This window comes from Bufo bufo, chromosome 1 (genome assembly GCF_905171765.1).
Source record: "Bufo bufo chromosome 1, aBufBuf1.1, whole genome shotgun sequence".
In the NCBI taxonomy this organism is placed as follows: Eukaryota; Metazoa; Chordata; class Amphibia; order Anura; family Bufonidae; genus Bufo; species Bufo bufo.
Window position 1 is genome coordinate 215888202 of NC_053389.1, and position 25085 is coordinate 215913286.

Here is a 25085-nt window from a genome sequence, read left to right on the forward strand (position 1 = left end):
CCACACTGTGTTTTGTAATTTGGCAATGCTTTCTATTAAAGTATAAAATTTATAAATGAATAGAACAGTGGATACAAGCACACACTTGGATCTTAGGATCACCGCATACAAATAGCATTTGTTTCCTGTAGTAGTTCTGCAGAGAATTGAAACGTTTTCATCAACTGTTTTCCTGTTTTTGATAAGTTTTCCACCTCTTTCTGCCAATAGTACTCAGAGAGGTCATTCCTACCCCCTGCAGTATGTTCTGGGCGAGGTCTTGGCAACACACCGAGGCACCTGTCAAAGATGGTGAGTGGATCATTGTTACTATTATAATAATGAGCTTGTCTCTGCATTTTTCAAGAGAAAGAAGTAATATTCATTATTTGATTATTAGTTATAAATCATATTCACAAAGGTTCATAAGCTTCATGTAGCTAAAAAAATCTCTACATTTTGGTGCATCACTGGAAGCGTTCCAAATGGTGATGGCCTATATCTAAGATCAAGGAGAGATGGGTCAAATAGGGTTTGTCCAAACCGTTCTAGTGATACTAGATGGTTGTGGACAGTGTTCTAAAATATATTCAGTGTCAGTCTATCTCAGATGTTATGTCCCTCTAGTCTGTGGATGTTGGCAGTTGCTTGCAGGCTGCTTCTCCTTTTCAGAAAATAGATGGTTCTCAACTTTTTTTGTTGAAACTTTGTGTCAAAGGAAGGCTTTCTAGATACCTATCTAAAAAGGTCATGTTTGAAACCTCTCATATTAATCAAAAAGTAATCCACGGGTAAACAGTCATTCCTTTGTAAATATGGTATTTCCCATGAAATAGCAATTCTGCTGCATATTTTCTTAGATCTGTGTGTTCCCTGTTATTCATCCTAAAACTGTATGAATAAATTGTCCACACGGTGTTACCAGTTGGGGATGTGTCCCTACACACACATTCTGACATTGTCTGATCAGTATCAGACTGTGCCTAGGAGAACAGTAACACAGAGTAGTCAGTTTATTCCTATTTACAGGTGGAATGGCAGAGCAGAATGGCACTAGGCAGACATTTAAGAAAATATGTTCCAGAACTGCATCGGAAAACAGGCATTTGCTTAAAAAAAAATAATATATGACATGTCAAGAGAACTATTTCTTTTTAAAGCAGTGCTTCTCTGTGAGGCGTCCCCTAGCAGTTGGGGAAGCAGTTTTAACAGAAGTGATAATTTGCTTTATTAATGGTTTAGCAACATAATTGACTCCTTATGTTCTTAAATTAATGTTATACTGGGATCAGCAGACAAAGTCCAAGATGACTTTTGACCAATTGAGGTGAGGCTCCTGTACAAAAATGCAGAAAAGCCCTTCCTTAAAGTGTTCATACGCAGACTGAGGTTATAATTACTCCCCAAAGCTAATGTGATACGTACTTCCTTGCCATAAATTCTGTACTGCTCATACTGTCTACGAAACTTCATTACCAAGTCCCCAACCATACATTTGACTGGTATCAGTTATATATATTTTTTTTAACACAAAACTGTTCTTGCACTACAGAGTTCAGTGAGCTATTCACAGCTGCCACCGTTGCCTCCTGGTTCTAATCGCCCCCATCTTCCTGCTGGAAAGAGGATGTCACTGAGTGCTGTGGTGAGATTTCCATTATGCATAGATTATCTAATATCAGTCTGCCTCCGTCTCTCGTGCCCCTTTCCCCCGTCCGTCTCTCGTGACTTAAACTACATCGGATTTTACAAGTAGATCTTGTACAAGTAGATAAAGATAAGACTTGTGATTTATTGAGGAAAATGACCCAATACCCCATTTCTGTGAACCTTTGCTTTCAGTATCTGGTATGACCTCCTTGTGCAGCAATAACTGCAATTTAACATTTCCAGTAATTGTTGATTAATTCTGCACATTGGCTTGTAGGGACTATACCTGAGTCCTCTGTACAAAACAGCTTTAACTCTATTGTGTTGGTGGGTTTCCTCCCATTAACTGCTCACTTCAGGTCCTTCCACAACATTCCAATAGATTAAGGTCAGGACTTTGACTTCACCATTTTAAAACTTTGGCTTTGTTCTTCCCTAACTATTCTTTCGTAGATCAACATGTGTGCTTAGGGTTGTTGTCTTGTTGCATGACCCACGTCCTCCTGAGATTCAGCTCACATATTTTCTTTAGAATTTGCTGGTACAATTAAGAATTCATTGTTCTATCAATGATACCAAGCTGTTCTGCCCACGTGCACCACAACAGGCCCAAACCATGACACTACCACCACCATGTTTCACAGATGGGATGATGTTTTTATTCTGGAATGCTGTGCAGTCCAAACATAACACTTCTTCTTTAAACCAAAAAGTTCTGTTTTGGTCTTGCTTGTCCACACAACATTTTTCCAGTAGCTTTCTCGCTTGTCCCGGTGATCTTTAGAAAACTGCAGATGGGCAGCAATGTTCTTTTTGGAGAGCAGTAGCTTTCTCCTTGCAGTCCTGCCATGCACACCATTGTTGTTCTGTGTCCTCCTGGTGGTAGACTCATTAACAATAGCAATTGTGAGAAAGGCCTTTAGTTGCTTGGAAATTACCTTGGGTTCCTTTGTGACCTCATAGACTATTATGTACCTCGCTCTTTGCATGATCTTTGTTAGTCAACCACTCCTGGGAAGGGTAATATTGGTCTTGAATTTCCTCAAATTGTACACACTCTCTATATAACTGTGGTTTGGTGGAGTCTAAACGCTTTAGAAATAGCTTTCTAATGTTCTCCAGCTTGGTGAGCATCAACAACTCTTCTGAGTTCCCCAGATATCTTGTTTGTTTATACTATGATGCGTTTACACAAACATGTTGTGAAGATCAGATTTTGATAGATCCCTGTTCCTTAAATAAAACAGGTCTCCCAATCACACCTGATGTTATTTTTATTTCCCTTTAGGACTTGTGACAATCTGATGTAGTTTTAGGTCAGATTTATGCAGATGTATAGATATTTCTGAAGGGTTTACAAGCTTTCAAGTACCACTGTATCTATCTACACAGTCAAGTTGCATTATTATGACCACCAGCTAATATTGAGAGTAACAGCCGCGTGCAGCACGGAAAGAGGCTAGATGGGCTGGGAGTGACTTAAGGTCTAGTAGGTTTTCATGGGTTCTGGATCCATGATGACTGCAGTGCATCCCACAGCTGCTGGAGGGGTGCATGGGCGAGAATCCATAGAGTGAATCCGACAATTATGGTGGTCCCACAGATGCTCACTTGGGCCAGGGTAGTACTTGGAAGTCTTAGTTATGCTCGTCCAACCAGTGTCGGACATTTCTAGCCATGTGATATGTCGCATTGTCTTGCTGGAAGATCCCTTCCGCCCCATCGAAGAAAATAAGCATGCATGGGTGTACATGATCTGCAAGGTTAGATTCCTACCCAAATCCGTTGAAAGTGCCTTCCACATGGATGAGTGGGCCCAGAGAATGCCACAAAAACATTGCCCAGACCATAAAGCTGCCACCACCAGCATGTGTTCCTCCACCAATGGTTGTTCTCTGATGTTTCTTTCCTGACACACCAATGTCCATCTGTTTGATGAACCAGAGAACCTGAATCACTGGAGAAGGTCTAATTCCAATACCGCCGCAAAAATTGATATTTTTTATGTTGATGCATCTTCGTTAGCAGAGTTGCAGTGACCTTCCGTCTGCTTCAGAGCCCCATGCGCAGTAGGGTTTGCTGACCTTTTGTTTTAGACGCATGTCTGGTAGCCCCCTGGTTAATTTTGGCAGTAAGCAGCTCCACTATAGCATCTTGGCCCACCCATGCACACCTTCATAAGCTAACATTCACCTCTCCCCTCAATGACCTGTGTCATGTCGTTTATTCATTAGGGTGTCATTTGTCCACTCACGTTACACTTTCACCACAGCAGCATGTAAGCAGTTAAAAGAACTGCACAGTTTCAGAAATACTGCCACCCTTGGCTTGAAATCCAATAATAATCCTTTTTTGCTACTCTCATAAAGCGTCTTATACCCACCAAGCCAGCTCACGACCTGTGACTTCCTCTATGTCCTGCTGATGTCGAAAGTAGGACGTTGTCATAATAATGTGACTCAACTGTTTTGTCTCTCTCCATTTGTCTGTCTCCTATCTAGCAATCTGTCTATTGTTGCTTTTATTCAAAATTGTGTCTTGTCGTTATATTCTCTAGCAATCAGGAACCCCGCAGTATCGTGACCGTGCCCCATATCCAGCTCGCATGGGAGAGAATAGTATTGATGTAAGTATTGTTATCTTGTGTATGTAAACTTTTTTGGGTTGTTCCTATAGTATTAGAAGCTCATAAGGACAGTCTGGTGTAATGTCTAATTTATCAGTATACTAGCAGAATGACACAGCTTTGCATAGGTCTATTTAGTTTTTTTGTGTGTGTGGAATCAACAGAGCCCCCATAACAGTGACATGCATAGTGTGCTATAACAAGTGACATCCACTGTGGCCTATAACAGTAGTGACAACAGTGCCGTCCACACCCAAATCTGTTCCCCATATAGCGGCCGCATCCACAGTGCCCCCATATAGCGGCCGCATCCACAGTGCCCCCATATAGCGGCCGCATCCACAGTGCCCCCATATAGCGGCCGCATTCACAGTGCCCCCATAACAGTGAAGACAAATGGCTGCATTGTTATGGAAACCTGGTGTAAAACTGGGTGTGTGTCAGTGAGGCTAAGAGTAACGGACCTGAGAGCTTCTGTTGGCTAATATGGGTAAAGAGATGATGCTATATTAGTAGGGCCTAGAGAGGTAAAACCTGGTCTAAAATATTAGGAAGCTATTTATTTACCTATATGACAAATTTGGTGCAGATTGGTCTAGTTTAGGCATGAATAAAGAACAGACAGAAAAAAATAATATAAATATATATACACTGCTCAAAAAAAATAAAGGGAACACAAAAATAACACATCCTAGATCTGAATTAATTAAATATTCTTCTGAAATACTTTGTTCTTTACATAGTTGAATGTGCTGACAACAAAATCACACAAAAATAAAAAAATATGGAAATCTAAATTTTCAACCCATGGAGGTCTGGATTTGGAGTCACACTCAAAATTAAAGTGGAAAAACACACTACAGGCTGATCCAACTTTGATGTAATGTCCTTAAAACAAGTCAAAATAAGGCTCAGTAGTGTGTGTGGCCTCCACGTGCCTGTATGACCTCCCTACAACGCCTGTGCATGCTCCTGATGAGGTGGCGGATGGTCTCCTGAGGGATCTCCTCCCAGACCTGGACTAAAGCATCTGCCAACTCCTGGACAGTCTGTGGTGCAACGTGACGTTGGTGGATAGAGCGAGACATGATGTCCCAGATGTGCTCAATTGGACTCAGGTCTGGGGAACGGGCGGGCCAGTCCATAGCATCAATGCCTTCGTCTTGCAGAAACTGCTGACACACTCTAGCCACATGAGGTCTAGCATTGTATTGCATTAGGAGGAACCCATGGCCAACCGCACCAGCATATGGTCTCACAAGGGGTCTGAGGATCTCATCTCGGTACCTAATGGCAGTCAGGCTACCTCTGGCGAGCACATGGAGGGCTGTGCGGCCCTCCAAAGAAATGCCACCCCACACCATTACTGACCCAATGCCAAACCGGTCATGCTGGAGGATGTTGCAGGCAGCAGAACGTTCTCCACGGCGTCTCCAGACTGTCACGTGCTCAGTGTGAACCTGCTTTCATCTGTGAAGAGCACAGGGCGCCAGTGGCGAATGTGCCAATCTTGGTGTTCTCTGGCAAATGCCAAACGTCCTGCACGGTGTTGGGCTGTAAGCACAACCCCCACCTGTGGACGTCGGGCCCTCATATCACCCTCATGGAGTCTGTTTCTGACCGTTTGAGCAGACACATGCACATTTGTGGCCTGCTGGAGGTCATTTTGCAGGGCTCTGGCAGTGCTCCTCCTGTTCCTCCTTGCACAAAGGCGGAGGTAGCGGTCCTGCTGCTGGGTTGTTGCCCTCCTACGGCCTCCTCCACGTCTCCTGATGTACTGGCCTGTCTCCTGGTAGCGCCTCCATGCTCTGGATACTACGCTGACGGACACAGCAAACCTTCTTGCCACAGCTCGCATTGATGTGCCATCCTGGATAAGCTGCACTACCTGAGCCACTTGTGTGGGTTGTAGACTCCGTCTCATGCTACCACTAGAGTGAAAGCACTGCCAGCATTCAAAAGTGACCAAACCATCAGCCAGGAAGCATAGGAACTAAGTGGTCTGTGGTCACCACCTGCAGAACCACTCCTTTATTGGGGGTGTCTTGCTAATTGCCTATAATTTCCACCTGTTGTCTATCCCATTTGCACAACAGCATGTGAAATTGTCACTCAGTGTTGCTTCCTAAGTGGACAGTTTGATTTCACAGAAGTGTGATTGACTTGGAGTTACATTGTGTTGTTTAAGTGTTCCCTTTATTTTTTTGAGCAGTTTGTGTGTAATTAATATATATATAATATATATATACATACACACATACATACACATACACACACACACACAATATAAAAAGTCTACACACCCCTGTTAAAATGTCAGGTTTCTGTGTTGTAAAAAAAAAAGACAGATTCATTTCAGAACTTTTTCCACCTTTAATGTGACCTATAAACTGTACAACTCAATTGAAAAACAAACTGAAATCTTTTAGGTAGAGGGAAGAAAAAATATAAAAATAAAATATGGTTGCATAAGTGTGCATACCCTTAAACTAATACTTTTGTTGAAGCACCTTTTGATTTTATTACAGCACTCAGTCTTTTGGGGTATGAGTCTATCAGCATGGCACATTTTGACTTGACAAGATTTGCCCACTCTCCTTTGCAAAAATACTCCAAATCTGTCAGATTGCGAGGGCATCTCCTGTGCATAGGCCTCTTCAGATCACCCCACAGATTTTCAATCTGATTCTGGTCTGGGCTCTGGCTGGGCCATTCCAAAACTTTAATCTTCTTCTGGTGAAGCCATTCCTTTTTTGATTTGGATGTATGATTTGGGTCGTTGTCATGCTGAGGTGCCCTTGGTAGTCTGTATTAATGTGCCAGTGGGAGGGTCCCTTGTAGTCGTGATGCCAGTACTTTTTGTATGGAGGTACAACCATTTACTATAGTGTTAATAGAGGAACTGAGTCTGAGGCAAGAAGGATGAAACTCAACAGGGAACTTTTACTGTAGATGACTCTTGATTACAATACATCCATTGCATTAAAACCGTCTCTTGATACAATCTGGCATTAAGCTCAATCTCCCATGCATATGGGGAAAGGGAAATGCAAATCCTCAATGAAGTACAGGCTCTTCTAATACATAAGAAAGCTACTGCTTAGACTAGGCTGGTAATAATGAAAGTCTTACACTGGTAACAACTCCGGCCTGATTCTAATCCTTGTTAAAAAGGTGCTTTTCTGAATACTGAAACTTCTATTCCAATGCTGTTCTGACAGTTGGCCTGACTGTCCTCAGGATTTAAACTGGAGATGTAGATGCTCCAAGCTATCTCCTACACCTAGTACAAAGGTGCCTAATAAGTCCTCAGGTAATGACTATCTTGCTAATCCTTTGTCTTGCATAAACGTGATAATTCCTTAAATACTCAGCTGCATGCAGTTTAGACATTGGTCACCCTGGAAGAGCGATCTATAGGAGTGGATTGCTCACCTCTAGGAAGAATACTTGTAGGCCTTAACCCTGGGCTATGGAGCCGACAGACAGAGTAGAGAGGCTAGTAAGGGGCCTCCCTCCAGATATTCAGCTACATGGCTGTTGCTTTCTTGAAGGCTCATGAGAGAGAACTGCATTGAACTGAACTCTCACTTGGATTGACCTGAGCTCTTCTGCACTGGTTTGGATTTACCTCAACCAGCCAACAACACTCTGCCTAACTTAGGTCTGAGCTAAGCTATTTATACACACTAACACTGCTCCATCTTGTGGAGAAACAAGTGTAGTGCACCCTGACTAGGCCTGTGTAAAGGATATTTGCATATGGAATCACATTGTGACATGGAGAATATGACAGGAGATAAAATACAAAATACAGGCATATCACATGACATTAATACATAATTAAAATGAGTTTGTGGCGCCCACGGTCACTTGAGTGGGACACTGCATAGCCTGGCTTGGATGTTTTTCTTCGTAAGAAAAGACTTTCGTCTTGCCACTCTACCCCATAGCTCAGATATATGAAGAATACGGGAGATTGTTGTCACATGTACCACACAGCCAGTACTTGCCAGATATTCCTGCAGCTCCTTTAATGTTGCTGTAGGCCTCTTGGTAGCCTACCAGACCAGTTTTCTTCTCGTATTTTCATCAATTTTGGAGGGACGTTCAGTTCTTGGTATTGTCACTGTTGTGCCATATTTTCTCCACTTGATGATGACTGTCTTCACTGTGTTCCATGGTATATCTAATGCCTTGGGAATTCTTTTGTACCCTTCTCCTGACTGATACCTTTTAACAATGAGATCCCTCTGATGCTTTGGAAGCTCTCTGTGGACCATGGCTTTTGCTGTGGGATGCGACTATAAGAAAATTTCAGGAAAGACCAACTAGAGCAGCTGAACTTTATTTGGGGTTAATCAGAGGCACTTTAAATGATGGCAGGTGTATGCTGACTCCTATTTAACATGATTTTGAATGTGATTGCTTAATTCTGAACACAGCTACATCCCCAGTTATAAGAGGGTGTGCACACTTATGCAACCACATTATTATTATTTTTTTGTTCCCTCTACCTAAAAGATCTGTTTGTTTTTCAATTGAGTTGTACAGTTTATAGGTCACATTAAAGGTGGAAAAAGTTCTGAAATGATTTATATTTGTCTCATTTTTTTTACATCACAGAAACCTGACATTTTAACAGGGGTGTGTAGACTTTTTATATCCACTGTGTGTGTCCTTCCCTGTATTCTTGTAAAGTTAAGCTTCTGCAAGATGTCTTGCAGTGAAGATCTTGTGTTGTGTATTGTATGCAACACTAAATAAGACTGCATTCAGATGGTTTTAACGCAGCTTTGTGTAGAAGGAGTTCTATTTTATGCCAAGAGTTGCATTGCATCTTGACAAGTCAGGAAGACGTCTCCCAAGCAGAACATTTGGGAAATGTATAACTGCTTTGTTCAGAGCTGCTTCATGGTCCTCTAATTGCTGCTTCACATGTTTCTACCCAACCCCTCCTCCATGTTACATGTGAGTTTAATTCATCACAAATATAAAGAATTGCTATATGAAGCTGTATATAAAAGTTTCAACTTCCATTTCAGGTCCTACTGACAAAGATGTGTGGTCAGGATAGACTACTTGCTGGCATTGAGGAGGAGTCTGCTCATCTTCGAGCTGAAAAGGTACTGTAGTTGTGTTTTTATTTATTTTTTTATCTGGTTTTTAATGTTGTTATTTAAAGGTATGGCCAGTAGGATGATATTGTTTTTATTTTTTTAAAAGGGACAGAATTATTTATTTGAAAAAATAAATACATACAAAAATACTTGCCCTCACCAATCTCCCACTGCTGCCATTCCAATACTTACTGGTTTCCCAATGATCTGCCATTTCTGGTCTGGGCTCAACACCCTGGAATGGGCAGGAGATACCCATTCAGCCCATCTCTTGCTGAGGTGATTCGCTCCTGAGGGCAATTATTTTGTCACTTTTCTAGAAAAATGTATCCCACTGGACAAAGGGATTTTCCCCACAATGAAGATTTATCATCTGCCTTGTGGATAGGTGATAAATGTTAGATCACAGTGGGCCCCACCGGTCACTAGTACAAGGCTCCTCAATCCACTGCTCTGAGGAGATTGCATGGATCGGCACTTGAGCATGCGCACTCCATACAAAACTATGGGGGTTTTGGAGACGGCTGCATGCTTTTGAAGCCAAGAAAGAGGTACTGGGGGATAATGGGGAGGCTTGATGAAGCTGACTAAAAGATAAACTGTCTTGGTTGCCCATAGCTACCAATCACAGCACAGCTTCCATATATGAAGAACAGAATACAAAATGAAAGCTCATATAGAAGTGCTTGGTTTGGGGGTTTGTTCTGTTTTCCATTGTTTCTACCATGCTGTTTCTGAAGGGGCTCATGACAATATTCTGTGGAGCAAATTTTCTCACTTCCAATGCTCATGTACCCATAAGAGGACATGTTTTATAGAGAACACCAATGGCAATAACAGATTCAGAAATGCTAATGAACATGTTCAGTATTTACCATGTTGGCCTCCTGGAGGATTGGGCTTCCCGCTATCCAATATCTGCATATCCGTATTGTATTTGCATAAAGCCCTCCTTTTGCAGTGGTGTCCGTGGCATAGCCATGCACCACATAGTGGTAGTGATCACCAGACCTCGGCTATAGAACAGTACATCTGGCCCTGTATGTAGGAGATATAAACTTCACATTCACACTACTCCAGAAAACAAGATCTCCACAAGGGTGGGCTCTCCCCTACCTGTGGGCAGTTTAGCATTGTCATAACTGCTGACGTATTTCCTTTAATACCCAATTTACATCTTACCATTTCTCAAGCTGCCCATCCAAATGTACATTTATCGACATGACGTGTACTATTCCTATTCACACGTTAATTGGTATTTTTGTATTAGGAAAAGTTGGAGGATGCTCTACAGTTAACTCATCAACACCTTGATGAGTTCCAGGGACAGGAACAAGTGATTGAGAACATCTGGTACCAGCAGAGGCTCCTGCAGGATGACCTGGTGTATGTGAGGGCCAGGCTGTGTGATCTGTCGTTGGTAAGTCTTCACTCATGACAAGGAAATTCTTACCTATGGAATTCCTGTATTGGCATATAGATAATGGAAAAACCCTGAACAGTTGTTAAATTTCCTAAGAACTAACAAACATAGAAATGAAACTTTTCAAGATATGTAATTAAAAGGGGATGTGTGAGACCTGTAAAAAAATTTGGTTCAACACAAACAGGCACTCTCCTTCTAACAGTCCCACCATTCCAGGACCATCTAGGCCAGACCAGAAGGGATGACTCTCTAAATATATCATCATGACCACTGCCGGCCTAACAATAGTCTGAGGTGACAGCGAATGAACAGCTCAGTGGTCACATGCTGTTCGTGCACATGTGGCCACTGATCAGCCGGCATGATCACTACAGTATATATGAAACCTTCATCTCTTCCTGTCTGGCTGTAACTGGAGCTGCGGCACTGAAACGGTGGGACTACTGAGCGTTAATTTTTTGTTTTGAAACTGTCCAGGCACTCCATTCTTATGCGTCTTGGACAAGTTTCCACACAGCATTTCTTTATAAGGCCTTATTCACACAGTCAGTGTTTCATCAGTGATTGTGAGTAGAGTTGAGCGAACCCGAACTGCAAAGTTCGGGTTCGTACCAAACTTTGCGAGTTCGGGTACCCGGACCCAAACGCAGACTTTTTCACTGGGGTTCGGTGTTCGGGTGACGTTATTTTTTTCCGTTATAACCTCGTGTGGGGTTTCGCTCTGGTAGATAGGGTAAGCGGGTGCAGTACAGAGGCAAAATACAAGTTCTTAACTTAAAACGTCTGTGTTTATTCACACTTGAGGCAATTGCACAAAACAGCACGTAACTTTGCAGTCTTGGTGTTAATTCACACACAATGGAAAGTGCATATAACACAAGTCACCTTGCTGGCCGTTCTGCCTTCAGTAGTCCACAGCAGGTTTTAGGGGGCCTGTTTCCCCAGCATGCGGCTCTCAGCCCTCCAGCACGGCACAAAGCCTCAGATTCCAAAAACAGAGACCTTAATTCTAAGCCCAGCTGCCTATTTAAGAACAGCCAGGTGCTGCCAAAACCCGGACCGGCACTTAAACTCCGGTCCGGTATTTGACCTCACCTGGCTGGAAACCAGCCCAGCCGCACATGCTGGGAGGAAAATACCTGCCTTACCAGACACAACCCCTCACTGTGTCACAATGTTTATAACGGAAAATAATAGCATTCTTAAAACAGAATGCTAAATAAAATGTCTATTGAGGGGTTAAAAAAAAAACAAAAAAAACCTCACCTCATCCACTTGAACGCACAGCCGGTATCTTTTCTTCAGTACCTGCAAAAGGACCTGTGCTGACGTCACCGCGCTCACCACGTGGTAAGCGCGGTGATGTCACCGCAAGTCCAGCTGAATGAAGATGGAAGGACCTTCTATAACAATGTTATAACGGAAAATGATAAAGTGAAGTTCGGGTCCCCATTGACTTAAATGGGGTCTGGGTTCGGGGTGAAGTTAAGGTCAAATTCGGGTCCCGAGCCTAAACTTTGACCTAAAGTTCGGGCGAACCCGAACTTCCACGGGTTCGCTCAACCCCAATCGTGAGCCAGGAGTGGAGACAGGGATACACAGAGATAAGGTATAATGGAAAGATTTTCTCCTGTTCTGTTTCTCAACCGCACCTGGTTTTGGCTCACAATCGCTGATGCAAATCGCTGACCAAACACTGATGTGTGCCTGTGGTTCACCACACTAAGGTCCTGTTATAGGATGTTAGTTTTGTCCCAACCACTGCGCCTAAAATTTCAATATACAGTGTGTGCCACGGTTTTAAAACCAATATATTGGAGAATGGAGTACCGCACACTGTTATGCTCTTCCCGGTGCCAGCAAAGACCCAATGGTCATCGAGCAGTAGTATAAATATGCGGCACACGGAATATTCTTTGCAATTTAAAGGTAATTTTATTTAGTGATTTTTCACAATAAAAGGTTCATGATCCAGTTTATAGGAAATTAAATGTTGTGTAACCACTATCCATATGTGAGCCGGATTTTTCGGTCCATATGGACCTTCTTCAGCAGCTTGGAGTTTGTGGTCAGAGATGAAGGGATATCTGGATCGTGGTCCAGATATCCCTTTAATTTCCTATAAACTGGATCATGAACCTTTTTATTGTGAAAATCACTAAATAAAATTACCTTTTAATTGCAAAGAATATTCCGTGTGCCGCATATTTATACTACGGTTTTAAAACCTACCTAGAAAGCTGACATTACTAAGAAAAGTCATGAAGAAATAGCAATGTTTGTGTTTTGCATTTTCTTAATCAGGACAGAGACCGCGCATGGGAAGAATACAGAATTCTGGAAAATGAGCTGCATGCCATGAGGGAGACATTAGAACGTGTCAGTCAAATTGGACACCCCCAGGTAAATAAGCACACCATATTCAGCCGGACTCCTGCCTCTTATACCTCCCATTTTAGTTGTCCTATATATTCACGTCTACTGTATATCAAATGTTTGGTGTGTTAAATGGCTTTCTTATCTCCTTAGGACCAGGCAGCAGCCCAGAGAGATCTTTGGATGATCAATGACATCATATCTGGCCTCAGATTTAACAAAACCAACTTTCACATCATTCCTGATCCTGCAAGACACCCTGGTATTTAAACCCACTTTTTTCCCATTCTGTGAGCCGCCCCCACCCCTGATATATTTTCCTGATTTCTTCACTGAGTTATAATGATTTATAATTTTATCTATGTATGCAGCAATGATGATGCCTCCCTCACCTGCCAGTGAGACACCTGCAAACCTCCAGAGGAGTTTTCTATACCATCAGTCTGGATTGAATCCCTTTAACCAAGACAAAAGTCCTATTGTAAGTAAACCTACGTTTCCTACCCTTCTGTCTCAGTCCATAGATGCGGAGCATGCCTTCTCTTGCATTATTTAAAGCGTATGCATACATTTCGTTGGACCTCATCTCACCATGGCCTCAAAGTTTTCACATGTGCCACCTTTATATGGCATACCTATATTTTTGCCTTTTTTATTGGGTAGTATACACAGCCTTGTGCCCTGCTTACATAGAGGAACTCTGCTGCTTCCTGTTAGACAGTTAAAGCCCTTGCCCGTTGCACCCTCCAGGGGAGCTGACTGCATAAAGATTTTACTCCTTCTATTGTATTCAATGCAAACTGTATGAATACATATGCTGTTTGCTCCCCCTAGTGGTAAGCACATTATGCAGATATCTGTATTCTCTATTGTGCTTCTACTACGATAAGTATGATGCCTGGCAGGCTTTTGTAATATATTCCTCACCTATTCATTACCATTTAGGCTACTTTCACACTTGCGGCAGTGTGATCCGGCGGGCAGTTCCGTCGTCAGAACTGCCCGCCGGATCCGCCGATCTGCCGCTGACTGAAAGCATTTGTGAGACGGATCCGGGTGCGGATCCGTCTCACAAATGCATTGCAAGGACGGATCCGTCTCTCCGCTTGTCATGCGGACCGACGGATCCGCCTTGTACATTTTTTCACATTTTTACCGGTCTGCGCATGCCGGAACGACGGATCCGGCATTCCGGTATTCTGAATGCCGGATCCGGCGCTAATTCATTCCTATGGGAAAAAATGCCGGATCCGGCGTTCAGGCAAGTCTTCAGTTTTTTTTTTCGCCGGAGAGAAAACCGTAGCATGCTGCGGTTTTCTCTTTTGCCTGATCAGTCAAAACGACTGAACTGAAGACCTCCTGATGCAAACTGAACGGATTACTCTCCATTCAGAATGCATGGGGATATGCCTGATCAGTTCTTTTCCGGTATACAGCCCCTGTGACGGAACTCTATGCCGGAAAAGAACAACGCAAGTGTGAAAGTAGCCTTAGAGAGACAACTGATATTGTACTAGTAACTGAGGATGAATCCTATTCATAAAAAAAAAATGAATAAAATATTTGCTTTGCGGTAATCATGTTACTTTAAATATGTTTGGACTAAGAGGATCAGCCCTTGGGAAGGTCAAACATTTTATTGTTTAAAGGGAACCAACCAGGAATATGGTGTCTGAGCTACAGGCATGATGATATAGAGCAGGAAGAGCTGAGCAGATTGATATAGTTATATGGGAAAAGATTCAGCAATATTTGTAATTCTTACATTTAAATTCCTGCTAATTCTGGGCTTTGACGTCAGGGAGACGGTCCTATCAGTGATGACAGCCTTCCCTCTATGACTGTGTATACACAGATAGCTGTCAATCACTGATAGGACCGCCTCCTTAAACGAGGATAGAAATGTATGAATTACAAATATTGCTGAATGTTTTCCTATTATATCAAGCTGCTCAGATCCTCCTGCTCTATTCCTGTCCAGTATTACATTTAAGTGTAAATCATAGATATGAAACTTACACCTATTTTTCTTTTTAAAGGAGTCTGAAGCCATTCCTCCCAGACCTCCTCTTCCCAAAGATCACCAATCCTCCAATAATGAGCTTGAAGGACTATCTAGAGGGGCGGTCAGTGAACAGGTTAGTGTAAACCTAATAAAAAATTATCTATCTTAATCATCTACCTATCTGATCCATAAAAATAAATATATAATTTTTAAGAAATTGCTTTCCAGAAAATTTACTATCTGCCAAACATTAGTATAATTGTGGAGATGTATTAAAAGTGGAGTAGCTGCCAACCAATCACATTCCACGTGTCATTTTTCAGAAGCGCTTTAGACCTAATTCTTTGTTATGGGCAATAACGCCACTTTTCCTTTGCACAGGTTTTTATGTTCGATCACTCCATTTGCATCTAAGATAAGGTTTATGATGCTCAATATTGATGTCATCTTTTTCTAGAATGAGCAAGATAGAGTATCTGAGGAGCCTGGGACTACAGCAGCCCCACAGTCACAGAGTACCTCCAGTGGTAAGTTACTTATTATCAATAAGGAACCATAGGAAATGGAATTGACAGATATAGGGACTATAAATATGCAGATGTCAAGTTTAGGGTGTCCTATAGACAACACTTATACAGCATATTATAATGAGTCATCTCATTAATTTCCTTGTATTTCAGATGCTGCTTTTCCTATCAAGGATGTGGTAGATGTTCGACCAGTTCATTCTTCATGCCCAGTACCCATACCTTCAGGTCACAAGATGACCCTAGAGCCAAAGGTATGCATTGATTTCTGTGCATATTTGTCCTCACTACAACTTAGATCTGAAAACTTGACCCTTTTTTCTCTTATTTTTTTTAGGCATCACCACCCAATGTCCCAGAGATGGGTACAGTTCGGAAGCAAAGAATGAGTGCTGAGGAGCAGATGGAGAGAATGCGAAGGCATCAGGAGGCTCAGATTCATGAGAAACCTAAGCCTGGTGTTACAGCACAACGTCAGAACTCCCAGAGGTCTGCAACAGGTCCAATAGGGGGCAGGGTGAGTAGTTCATAATTCAGCTTGAGTAGTCCATATGTACAATAAATACATCTTGTTTTGTGAATAATGTGCAAGCAATTCAGAGCTTTAAAGCTGTTATCCATCCTTTTAAAATTGATGACCTATCCTTAGGACATGCGTAACTGCCAGATGCCACCACTGCTGATACTGTGGGAAAGCGGGATAAACGTGTAGATCTCTACTAATTTCTATTTACCGTCATCCTGCAGCTGAGATCCTCTTCCTCGGATTCTTCAACAAGCTCTCAGCCTGTGGATAAAACTCCTACAGAACAGAGGAAAGCAAAACTGGTGAGGGTCACTGCGTCTTTTTACCCTAGCAACACATCTGCACCACTTCATGGAAAGACTGGAGGTGTCAATGCAAGAAGGTCCTCACCGGACGCAATGCCCGAGGACCCTACCTACAGTGTTGTTATGGAGCCACAGACTGAAAAGGTTACCTCAGTAACAAGTCATGAGATCTCTCCGTTGGTAAAGGTGACTCCTCCATTAAGAACAAGCAGTAAAATTGTCACTGCTGCCTGCATGCAACTGAAAAAAGATATGCACAATGGCAGCTACAATAAGCAGGGGGTAAGCTTCAAACAAAGTATTGTTTGCATGCTAGAGCCATTGCTTCTTTGCTGCATTGCATGATCATCCCCCGGGGTGTTTTGAGGGCTAGGGTGATTTGTAATTGTAAGGGTTTTAGGCTGGCATGAGGTTCACAGTGCTATGTATGCCAGGAATGAGACACTGTATTATGTGTTTGGTAGAAGTTAGCCATGTGGATTTAGTATGTTAGGCGTTGTTGAGTATTTGGGAGATAGATGCATGCTGTCTTGCTCCATTAAATGGCATCTTTCTGAGTGGTGTGTTGGCATATGTGTGAATATTAAATCACTTCTCTTATTTCAGCTAAGATCAGGCGAAGAAACCAGCGCAACTGTGAAAATGTTGCCCGAAGAAGTGGAAGGGTTGCCAAAAACGGGGGACAGACTGAAAACCACCAGGTACTTTCATGTCTACTGATACGAAGAACATATTGATGTGAACAGCTAGATACAACACTGTAGATCTGCATGTGATTTTTGTTACTGGTATGATTTTCAGAGAGAACATGTGTCCTGTACTTTGCTTTCCTGTAATTTGTGCTTTTAACATTTTAGTCCTGATGAACGCTACACCATCTCCAAGGAAGGGCAGCGAGAACGGATCGTCAGCCTGTCCTATTCGCTTGCATCTGAGGCCTCCGAGCTTGGCAAAATAATCACAGGTGACTGGATGTCTTTATTACATTGTCTTCCTTTGTTCAGTTTCAGCAAAAATGGAGGCGACAGTAAGAAATGGCACAAAATGATAATACAATTCCAGCATATAGAGTAACCCCTAAAACAATAATTTTATTGGTATACCTTAAAAAGGATCCCACTTGGGTCCACTTGTTATAACGCAAATAATATGAAAACAGAATGGTGTATCCTATAATTGCATCCAGTATACTTGGTAACCTGGGGTATGGGGATATTTGTCCCTATAGCTACCCCTGTCCTATAACCTCAGCCCAGGGAGAGCTCCTAATGGTGGAGGCCCCCTGTCCACGTACCTAGACTTCTACCCCTCACAGGTCCCTATGGGGGTACAGCAGGGATATTCCTAGTTTACCAAGAAATAAGGCGAGGTTATCCTGGAATTTGACAAAATGATAATAGCATTACTCCCCTGTTAGATCCAGTGCCGGCACTGTGGTTCTTCTAGCCAGTCGTTGCTTACTTGACTGTGGTAATGATAACTCGTTAACACCAAGCCCAGTGACTGGCTGCAGTGGACAACCTGATAGCTTTGCTTTTATTGCTGGTAAACCATATTTTTAGAATTGTTTCACTTTAAAGGGGTTATCCCATGAGTAATGTAAAAAAATGAAAATCGGACATCACATAATATAACAACCTCTTTCTAATAAACTTAGAACCAGCCCTGTACCTCACATGGATCCAGCGATTTGCCCGTTCAGTAATGTAATTGCTCTGCTAGATTTATATCAAGCTGGCAACTCGGGAGGAAGGGGGGGGGGTTGCACTTTCTCAGGGTGTGTGTCCTCCAGGGTGGCGGTTGAAGGATGGAACTTAGCAGAACTTAGAAAAAGGGCAGGTGGTGCTACACAGATTTCGTTGAATAACTCAGTAGCTAGAATACATTTTTAAATTCATGCTATTACAAAAGTATGCATATCCAGGTGCTGGTTTGAAAATGTAGAATATTTTTAATGGGAAAACACCCTCTAAAGTAAAGGCAAGGACCTTTTTATATGGTTAGACGACTCAACATAAGATCAGAATTTTATTTCATGGAGGTAGCGTTGAACTGCTCTATGGTTATGACAAGGTGAGCATGCACTCTACCTTTTCCTTGGTTGGCAACATTGTTAACCAAGTTTACCTATTGGGTGCTGGTTTGCTCTCTTGCCGTTTTTATTTTTATAAAAAAAAAAATTATTATACCATGTGTTGGTGCTTTCTAATGCATACCAATAAACATAATCTTTTATGGTTACACAGTGACGTATAGATTTGTTCAGTGAGTTTACAATATTCTGTATTAGTGAATTCACGGTCTTCATATCTTGACACTGTATTTTCTGACAAGACACACTTATTACTACTTTATTTGTATTTATATTGGAGTAAATACTGTAGCTATTACTTCACTATTAGTTGTGTATTTTTTTAATGTCCGGTAAAAAAAAAGAATTGTCCATACACCATTAATGATCAGGGAAATCTACATTTTGAGCAGATTTACCTTCTGTCTCATGTTTGACATGTACTAGAATGTTGTTTTTTTTGTTTGTTTTTTTTGCCTTTTATGTCTGATTACATTATAGGCCTGTAGCTTTTGTATTTATAATACAATTATTTATAAATGGACTGGAAATAATAACCCCTAGTCAGAAAAGAATTAAGATTGGCATTCAGACTGACTCCTTTGTACTCTCTCTACAGCGAAAGCTTTAGCTGATGACTGTGATACAAGCAGTGACGTCTCCACATCAGATGAAGTGTATCCATGGGACTTTTTGAGAGATTCCCAGAGTAACAAGCAGCGTGAAGTCAGAGACCATTGCCAGACCACATCAACCAGTTTACATCAAAAGGAAAAAAACTACACAAAGAATGATGAGCCCCACCAGCATTGTTCTGAAGAAGCCTCTAGTCCTGACAGGACCAAAGACCAGGTCATCAATCGGCATTCAGACAATCTACTACACTATGAGAACTGGACAGCACAAAAGCAGGGAGACAGCAGAGAACATGGCCCAGTCACAAAACAAGACAGCCCTGCTCTACCCAAGTGTAACGGACAGGTGGCAAGTTATGACTTCCTCATAGAGGACTTGCATTATAACCCACTGAGTATGAGCAAAGTCACTGATTTTTGCAAGGAAGAAAGGGAACCCATCCGGATCACACTCCTTCAGTCCAGCTTCTAGAATCATCAGAGAACTTTGGACCAGTGTGATTTTGTTAAATGGACAATGAGAAGACGAGACTGATCTTGAGAGAGAAAGGAAGTCTTGTATCATGGTGGCGCATATTATGTAGAATTATGGAAAATGAGATGGAAGGGTTTGGAACAAAGTGTAAATGAAAGACGAGCTGTAAAGAAGAGTGTAAATAGGTGTACATAGACAGTGTAAAGAAGGTGAGACTAGACAAATGTGGATAAAGATGTCCCTGGAGAAAGTGCCATGAAAGCGAGAGGAACGTGTTATAGGAACATGGAAAGTTGGTGGCTCCTGATCATGCAGAAGCACTTGTAAAGTGTTAGACGAATCCTACATTATACTTATTAGTGGTTGCGCAGATGGTCATTTGGGCTGTTATTAACGCTCCTCTAAGCACAGTTGCACTAGATGAGAGAATTTAAATTCTGCATATATAGAAGGCTAAGCTGTGAAATATGTAGACTGGATAATTTGAAGGGCTTTTCACTATTATGTGTGGAAATAGTTGCAGTTCCTTAAGACAGCCATAGTCACTTAAGGTAACAATATACTGTATCAAAAATGCTTAAACACTCTGTTATATAGAGTAGTAAGGACATGAAGGATCATTTATTTTATTTTTGCTGGTTAATTTTAAGTTCTATCTGCCAATCATTCCTGGAGGTCATTGCATCAACATTGACAACGTTGTATGCCTGGTATGTAACTGCCATCCAAGACAAAGGAGGAGATGCATAAAGGTTTTCCAGATCCTTCTAGAAAGACCAACCAAGCCAATGATATAGCCAGCTTATTTTATCATCTTAAACCCTGTATATTTTTGTTTTCTAAAAAGAAAATGTGCTCCGAGTGGTCTGTTCACTTTCCCTTTTTTAATATATTGTAGTGTTGACTTTTTTTTTTTTTTTTTTTATCCTTTTGCCGTTTTGTGAAAGGACTGTGTAATGTTAACATACAAGCATACTATACCTGGAGAGTGCCCTTTTCATCCTTTTAGGTTGTAAACCTTTTATTTTACTTTTTTATTTTTTTATTTGCTGTTAAAGCCAAATACTGTAGTAGACCAATCTACTGCCTTATTAATAGTATTGTTAATACTGTCTTTGTGTTAACCATTCCTTCACCATTCTCCTTATATGCGTATTAGCAGTTTTTTGTTTGTTTTTTAATAGTAACTGCTGAGATCTGCTATTATTTTTTTTAACCTTTATATAAAGGAGAAAAATCAGACATACAAAGGAATGTGTTTATAAGCTTTATACTGTTTTGTAATATTTATGCAAAACTGTAATATGCAAATAAATCAACAAAGTATGTGGTCATTTATTATGGGTTTTATTTGAGAATACATTGTTATGCTCAAACAGCAATCTGCCTTTACAAAACCACTTTCCAGCTATTAAGTCCCACTTGTGCCACGGTGCCACCACAACATCACTGACCCTGAAGGCAGGAACGCCACAAGACACTTTAAAGGGTTTCTGTCACCCCACAAAACTCTTTTTTTTTTTTTTTTGGATAGTTAGATTCCTTATAGGGCGATATAGGAGAATATAATAGTCTTACTTACTTTCATGCGGCCGATTCTTTATAAAATGAAGTTTTATAATATGTAAATAAGGGCTCTACCAGCAAGTAGGGCGTCTACTTGCTGGTAGCCGCAGCAGCAATCCGCCCCCTCGCCGTGTTGATTGACAGGGCCAGCCGGGATCTCCTCCTCCGGCCGGCCCGGTCAGTATTTCAAAAATCGCGCGCCTCTGGTCATTCGGCGCAGGCGCTCTGAGATGAGGAGGCTCGTCTCCTCAGTGCGCCTGCGCCGATGACATCACCGAAAGAGAAGACGTCATCGGCGCAGGCGCACTGAGGGAGTGCTGAGGAGACGAGCCTCCTCATCTCAGAGCGCCTGCGCCGAATGACCAGAGGCGCGCGATTTTTGAAATACTGACAGGGCCGGCCGGAGGAGGAGATCCCGGCTGGCCCTGTCAATCAACACGGCGAGGGGGCGGATTGCTGCTGCGGCTACCAGCAAGTAGACGCCCTACTTGCTGGTAGAGCCCTCATTTACATATTATAAAACTTTTGTTTTATAAAGAATCGGCCGCATGAAAGTAAGTAAGACTATTATATTCTCCTATATCGCCCTATAAGGAATCTAACTATCCAAAAAAAAAAAAATGAGTTTTGTGGGGTGACAGAAACCCTTTAAAGTGTTCTGTGGTATCTGTCACCAAGTTGATAGATTAGGCTCCCATAGATCAGATTTGTTTTTTCAGCAGATCCAGATATGCTCAGTTGGATTGAGATCTGAACTTGGAGGTCAAATCAACAACCTGAGTTCTTTGTCATGTTCCTCAAACCATTCCTAAACAATTTATACTCTTTTTATATGAAGTGGTGTAGTTATTCTGTAATAAAGTTTAAATAGATAGTATGTGCCAAAGCAACATCCATGTTAGCAATGAATGACCTTCTTGAAACTCGTTTAGTGTCTGATTTGTTGATTTTTTATTTTTTTTTATTTATTATAAAAATTTAATTTATAGCTGAATTGATTCTACACAATTCAAAAATGCTTTGATTAGCTTAAAAATTGGTATATGATACTCTGAGGTCTCCTAAGACTTTAACACAATGCGAACAATAGCAAATGAGGTCAGAGCGACCCTGACATATGAACACATTGTTGACTGTGTTAACCAAGAGCTTGTTTAAAAACACTGCACCATCACATGTGTAATGGTTTTTCTTATTAGAAAGCTTCTAAAAATTGTCCCTTATTAGAGGCAGATGGTGTTTAAACACACACAGTGTTATGGGAAAAAACATTGGCTTGTTAGGAACAAGCATCCAAAAATTATGCCTTAATGGGGGCAGATCCCTTCCCCCTATCCCCTGTTTATACACACCCAAGTGTTAGTGTTTTAGAAGAACGCCACCTGCCCTCCCTGAAGTGACACTGGAGGCTGGACAAGACAGTATAGATACAGAAAACTGGGCCAGTTCCAGTCAACATTCCAATCTGCCCACCCAAAAGTCCATAGAGTCAGGGAACAGGATATGCATCAGAGAAAGGCCACAGTCCAGGTACTATTGAACCTCGTTGTTCAGGCGGTATGTCTACGTTTGCTTACTTGTGCAAAACTGGTGTGACACGTGGTAGTGGAGACGATGGAAGTTAACTAGAGGCCTCCTGGTCAGACACGTGGCTGGCAGGCATCTGCTCGCCGAAAGCTGTGTACCATGGTAATAAGGCAATTTGGCCTCCCTTCTGGCACCAGGAAAACATTCCCCCATTTTGCTAAAAGCATGGTTATCCAGTAATCAGATTGCTTGATGCTAACGTAACGCCTGTCTGTGCTTAAGCAAAGAAGCACACAACTTGCCTTGCTCACCAGTGTGCCCAAGGACCCAGTTCCTTACAGTTCTGAACCCCACCTCTACTGCAATAATTGGTCATTGTAGACGACCTCATCGTCATCACCTGCCTGTTGCTTCTCCACTATAGACTTCTCATCCTTTACTTTCTATTACATGGCACTTTGTCCGTGTGGGCCCCAACAGCTACATAATGGCCAACAAGATGCCGAAGCTGTTTTTCTGCTCTTCCTTGTAGCATCAGTGTAAGCATCTAAGATAAATATCAGGGAGATTACATCATTGATGCCAAAGTTGTCTCTACCGACAAATCTGGTGGCCTCTTCGAAGGGCTTGAGTACACAATTCATGTCTCTGATAAACTGCAACTGCCTGACCTCAAAACAACACATGCTCCCTACTGAGATGGTATGGTGCTTTCACTGCTTTACGCTGCCTGTACAGATGATCCAGCATACAGGCAACAAGTTGGATAAAGCTGTAAAATGGAAGGCTGCTCTGTTGCTGAAAGTCCAGGAGAGAGTTCCTTGTCACATAATATCTTGTTTACATTTCTGTTTTTTTACGGATGTGTGCTAACCGCATTATCAACGGACAGCATACAAACCCATTGATTTTAGGCCTCATGCACATGACCGTGCCGTTCTTTCCGGTCCGCTAACCGCGGATCCGCAAAAAACGGAAGGCGCCCGTGTTGCCTTCCGCAATTTGTGGAACAGAACGGGCGCCGGCAATATAAATGCCTATTCTTGTCCGCAAAGCTCGGAAAAGAATAGGACATGTTATATTTTTTTAGCGGGGGCCGCGGAACGGAGCCACGGATGCGGACAGCACACTGAGTGCTGTCCGCATCTTTTGAGGCCACGTTGAAATAAATAGGTCCGCATCCAAGGCACCAAAACAGCGACTCGGATGCGGATCCAAACCACACCCGTGTGCATGAGGCCTTAATCTGTGGTTTTCCACTGACCAAGTTAAAATCGTGGAGACATGCACCACTTTGGTTTATGAAGCGGGTCAAAAAAAAATACATTGCAATCTATAGGTCTATGAAAAACTACTGACACAACACAGATGGCATCCATTTTCTGTCACTGTTTCATTGTCCATTGGTATGAGATGCTCTGAAAATTAGTTTTCAGCTCAGTAGCATACCTGGAATAAGGATAACGCACAGACTAAACATAAATTCCTCAATGACCTCTAGACGGATGAAACATGGATGGATTTTCCATGATGTCAAATGGACATGGAAATGTGAACAATGCCTAAGAATAGCTGAAATGCATGGACAGTCTCCTGGACATGGCCAGCACCCTCTGTAAGGTACTATATGGTACTTTTTCCAAAAAGTGCTGCACCCCTAAATTTATCATGTGCCATACAGGGAGCATGTATTATTTTCCCAAATGCAGTGAGCTGCTATGTTTCTGCCATTGTCGCTGACCCCCTTGCCCAGTTGGCATTGGCAGGGAGACAGCCAGCAAGATGTTTGCTGCTTGATGCACTTTAGTAACTGATCTGCAGTTTGGCTACTCTTCCCTAGGCTCATTAGCTCTAACACAGCATGGTACCGCTTTACTTTATACACATAATAGGGGGGGGGGGGGTCGTCAAAGTGACGCCCTGCCCTGATTCTGTTGGGAAAAAGAGGATGTCCAATTGGCTGAGCACATGCTATCAGTTCCCTAAAGGCTGCAGAATCAACTAAGTGGTATGGTAGCAACTGCACCGCAGGGAAGGAGTTAAGCTTGCACACAAGCTAATTGCTGGTCACAAATGGTTTTCTCACAGCCACAGATTCCATTATGGATGTCTCATGTTGGAGCAAAGGAGAAGGAGGAGTATGAGCAGAAGAAGAAGCAGCTAATAAGGACCGGGAAAAGGTGGACAAACTTGTTCTGATTCGGCTAGTTCTATTTTCCCAAAGGATCCAGTGATGCTGTCTCATGTTCTGCAATAGAGTACCTGGTAGAT

General features: G+C 42.1%; 1 protein-coding gene across 5 annotated transcripts in view; it reads left to right on the forward strand.

Moving 5' to 3' along the window:
* PLEKHA4 (pleckstrin homology domain containing A4) overlaps positions 1–21055 on the forward strand; it is an 81722-nt gene extending 60667 nt beyond the window's left edge. Inside the window, exons 9-24 of one of the 5 annotated variants that reach the window (XM_040434993.1) lie at positions 211–291; positions 1532–1624; positions 4187–4255; positions 9301–9381; positions 10646–10795; positions 13106–13204; positions 13331–13439; positions 13549–13658; positions 15217–15315; positions 15640–15709; positions 15863–15963; positions 16047–16226; positions 16457–16822; positions 17147–17241; positions 17398–17504; positions 19231–21055. In XM_040434993.1, the coding sequence (XP_040290927.1) occupies positions 211–291; positions 1532–1624; positions 4187–4255; positions 9301–9381; positions 10646–10795; positions 13106–13204; positions 13331–13439; positions 13549–13658; positions 15217–15315; positions 15640–15709; positions 15863–15963; positions 16047–16226; positions 16457–16822; positions 17147–17241; positions 17398–17504; positions 19231–19718 (2298 nt within the window). In that variant the 3' untranslated portion in view covers positions 19719–21055. Of the gene's footprint in view, positions 1–210; positions 292–1531; positions 1625–4186; positions 4256–9300; positions 9382–10645; positions 10796–13105; positions 13205–13330; positions 13440–13548; positions 13659–15216; positions 15316–15639; positions 15710–15862; positions 15964–16046; positions 16227–16456; positions 16823–17146; positions 17242–17397; positions 17505–19230 lie in introns of those variants that run through there. The other 4 variants (XM_040435001.1, XM_040435010.1, XR_005779456.1 and 1 more) reach the window with 4 other exon arrangements.
* The last annotated feature ends 4030 nt before the right edge of the window (positions 21056–25085 follow it).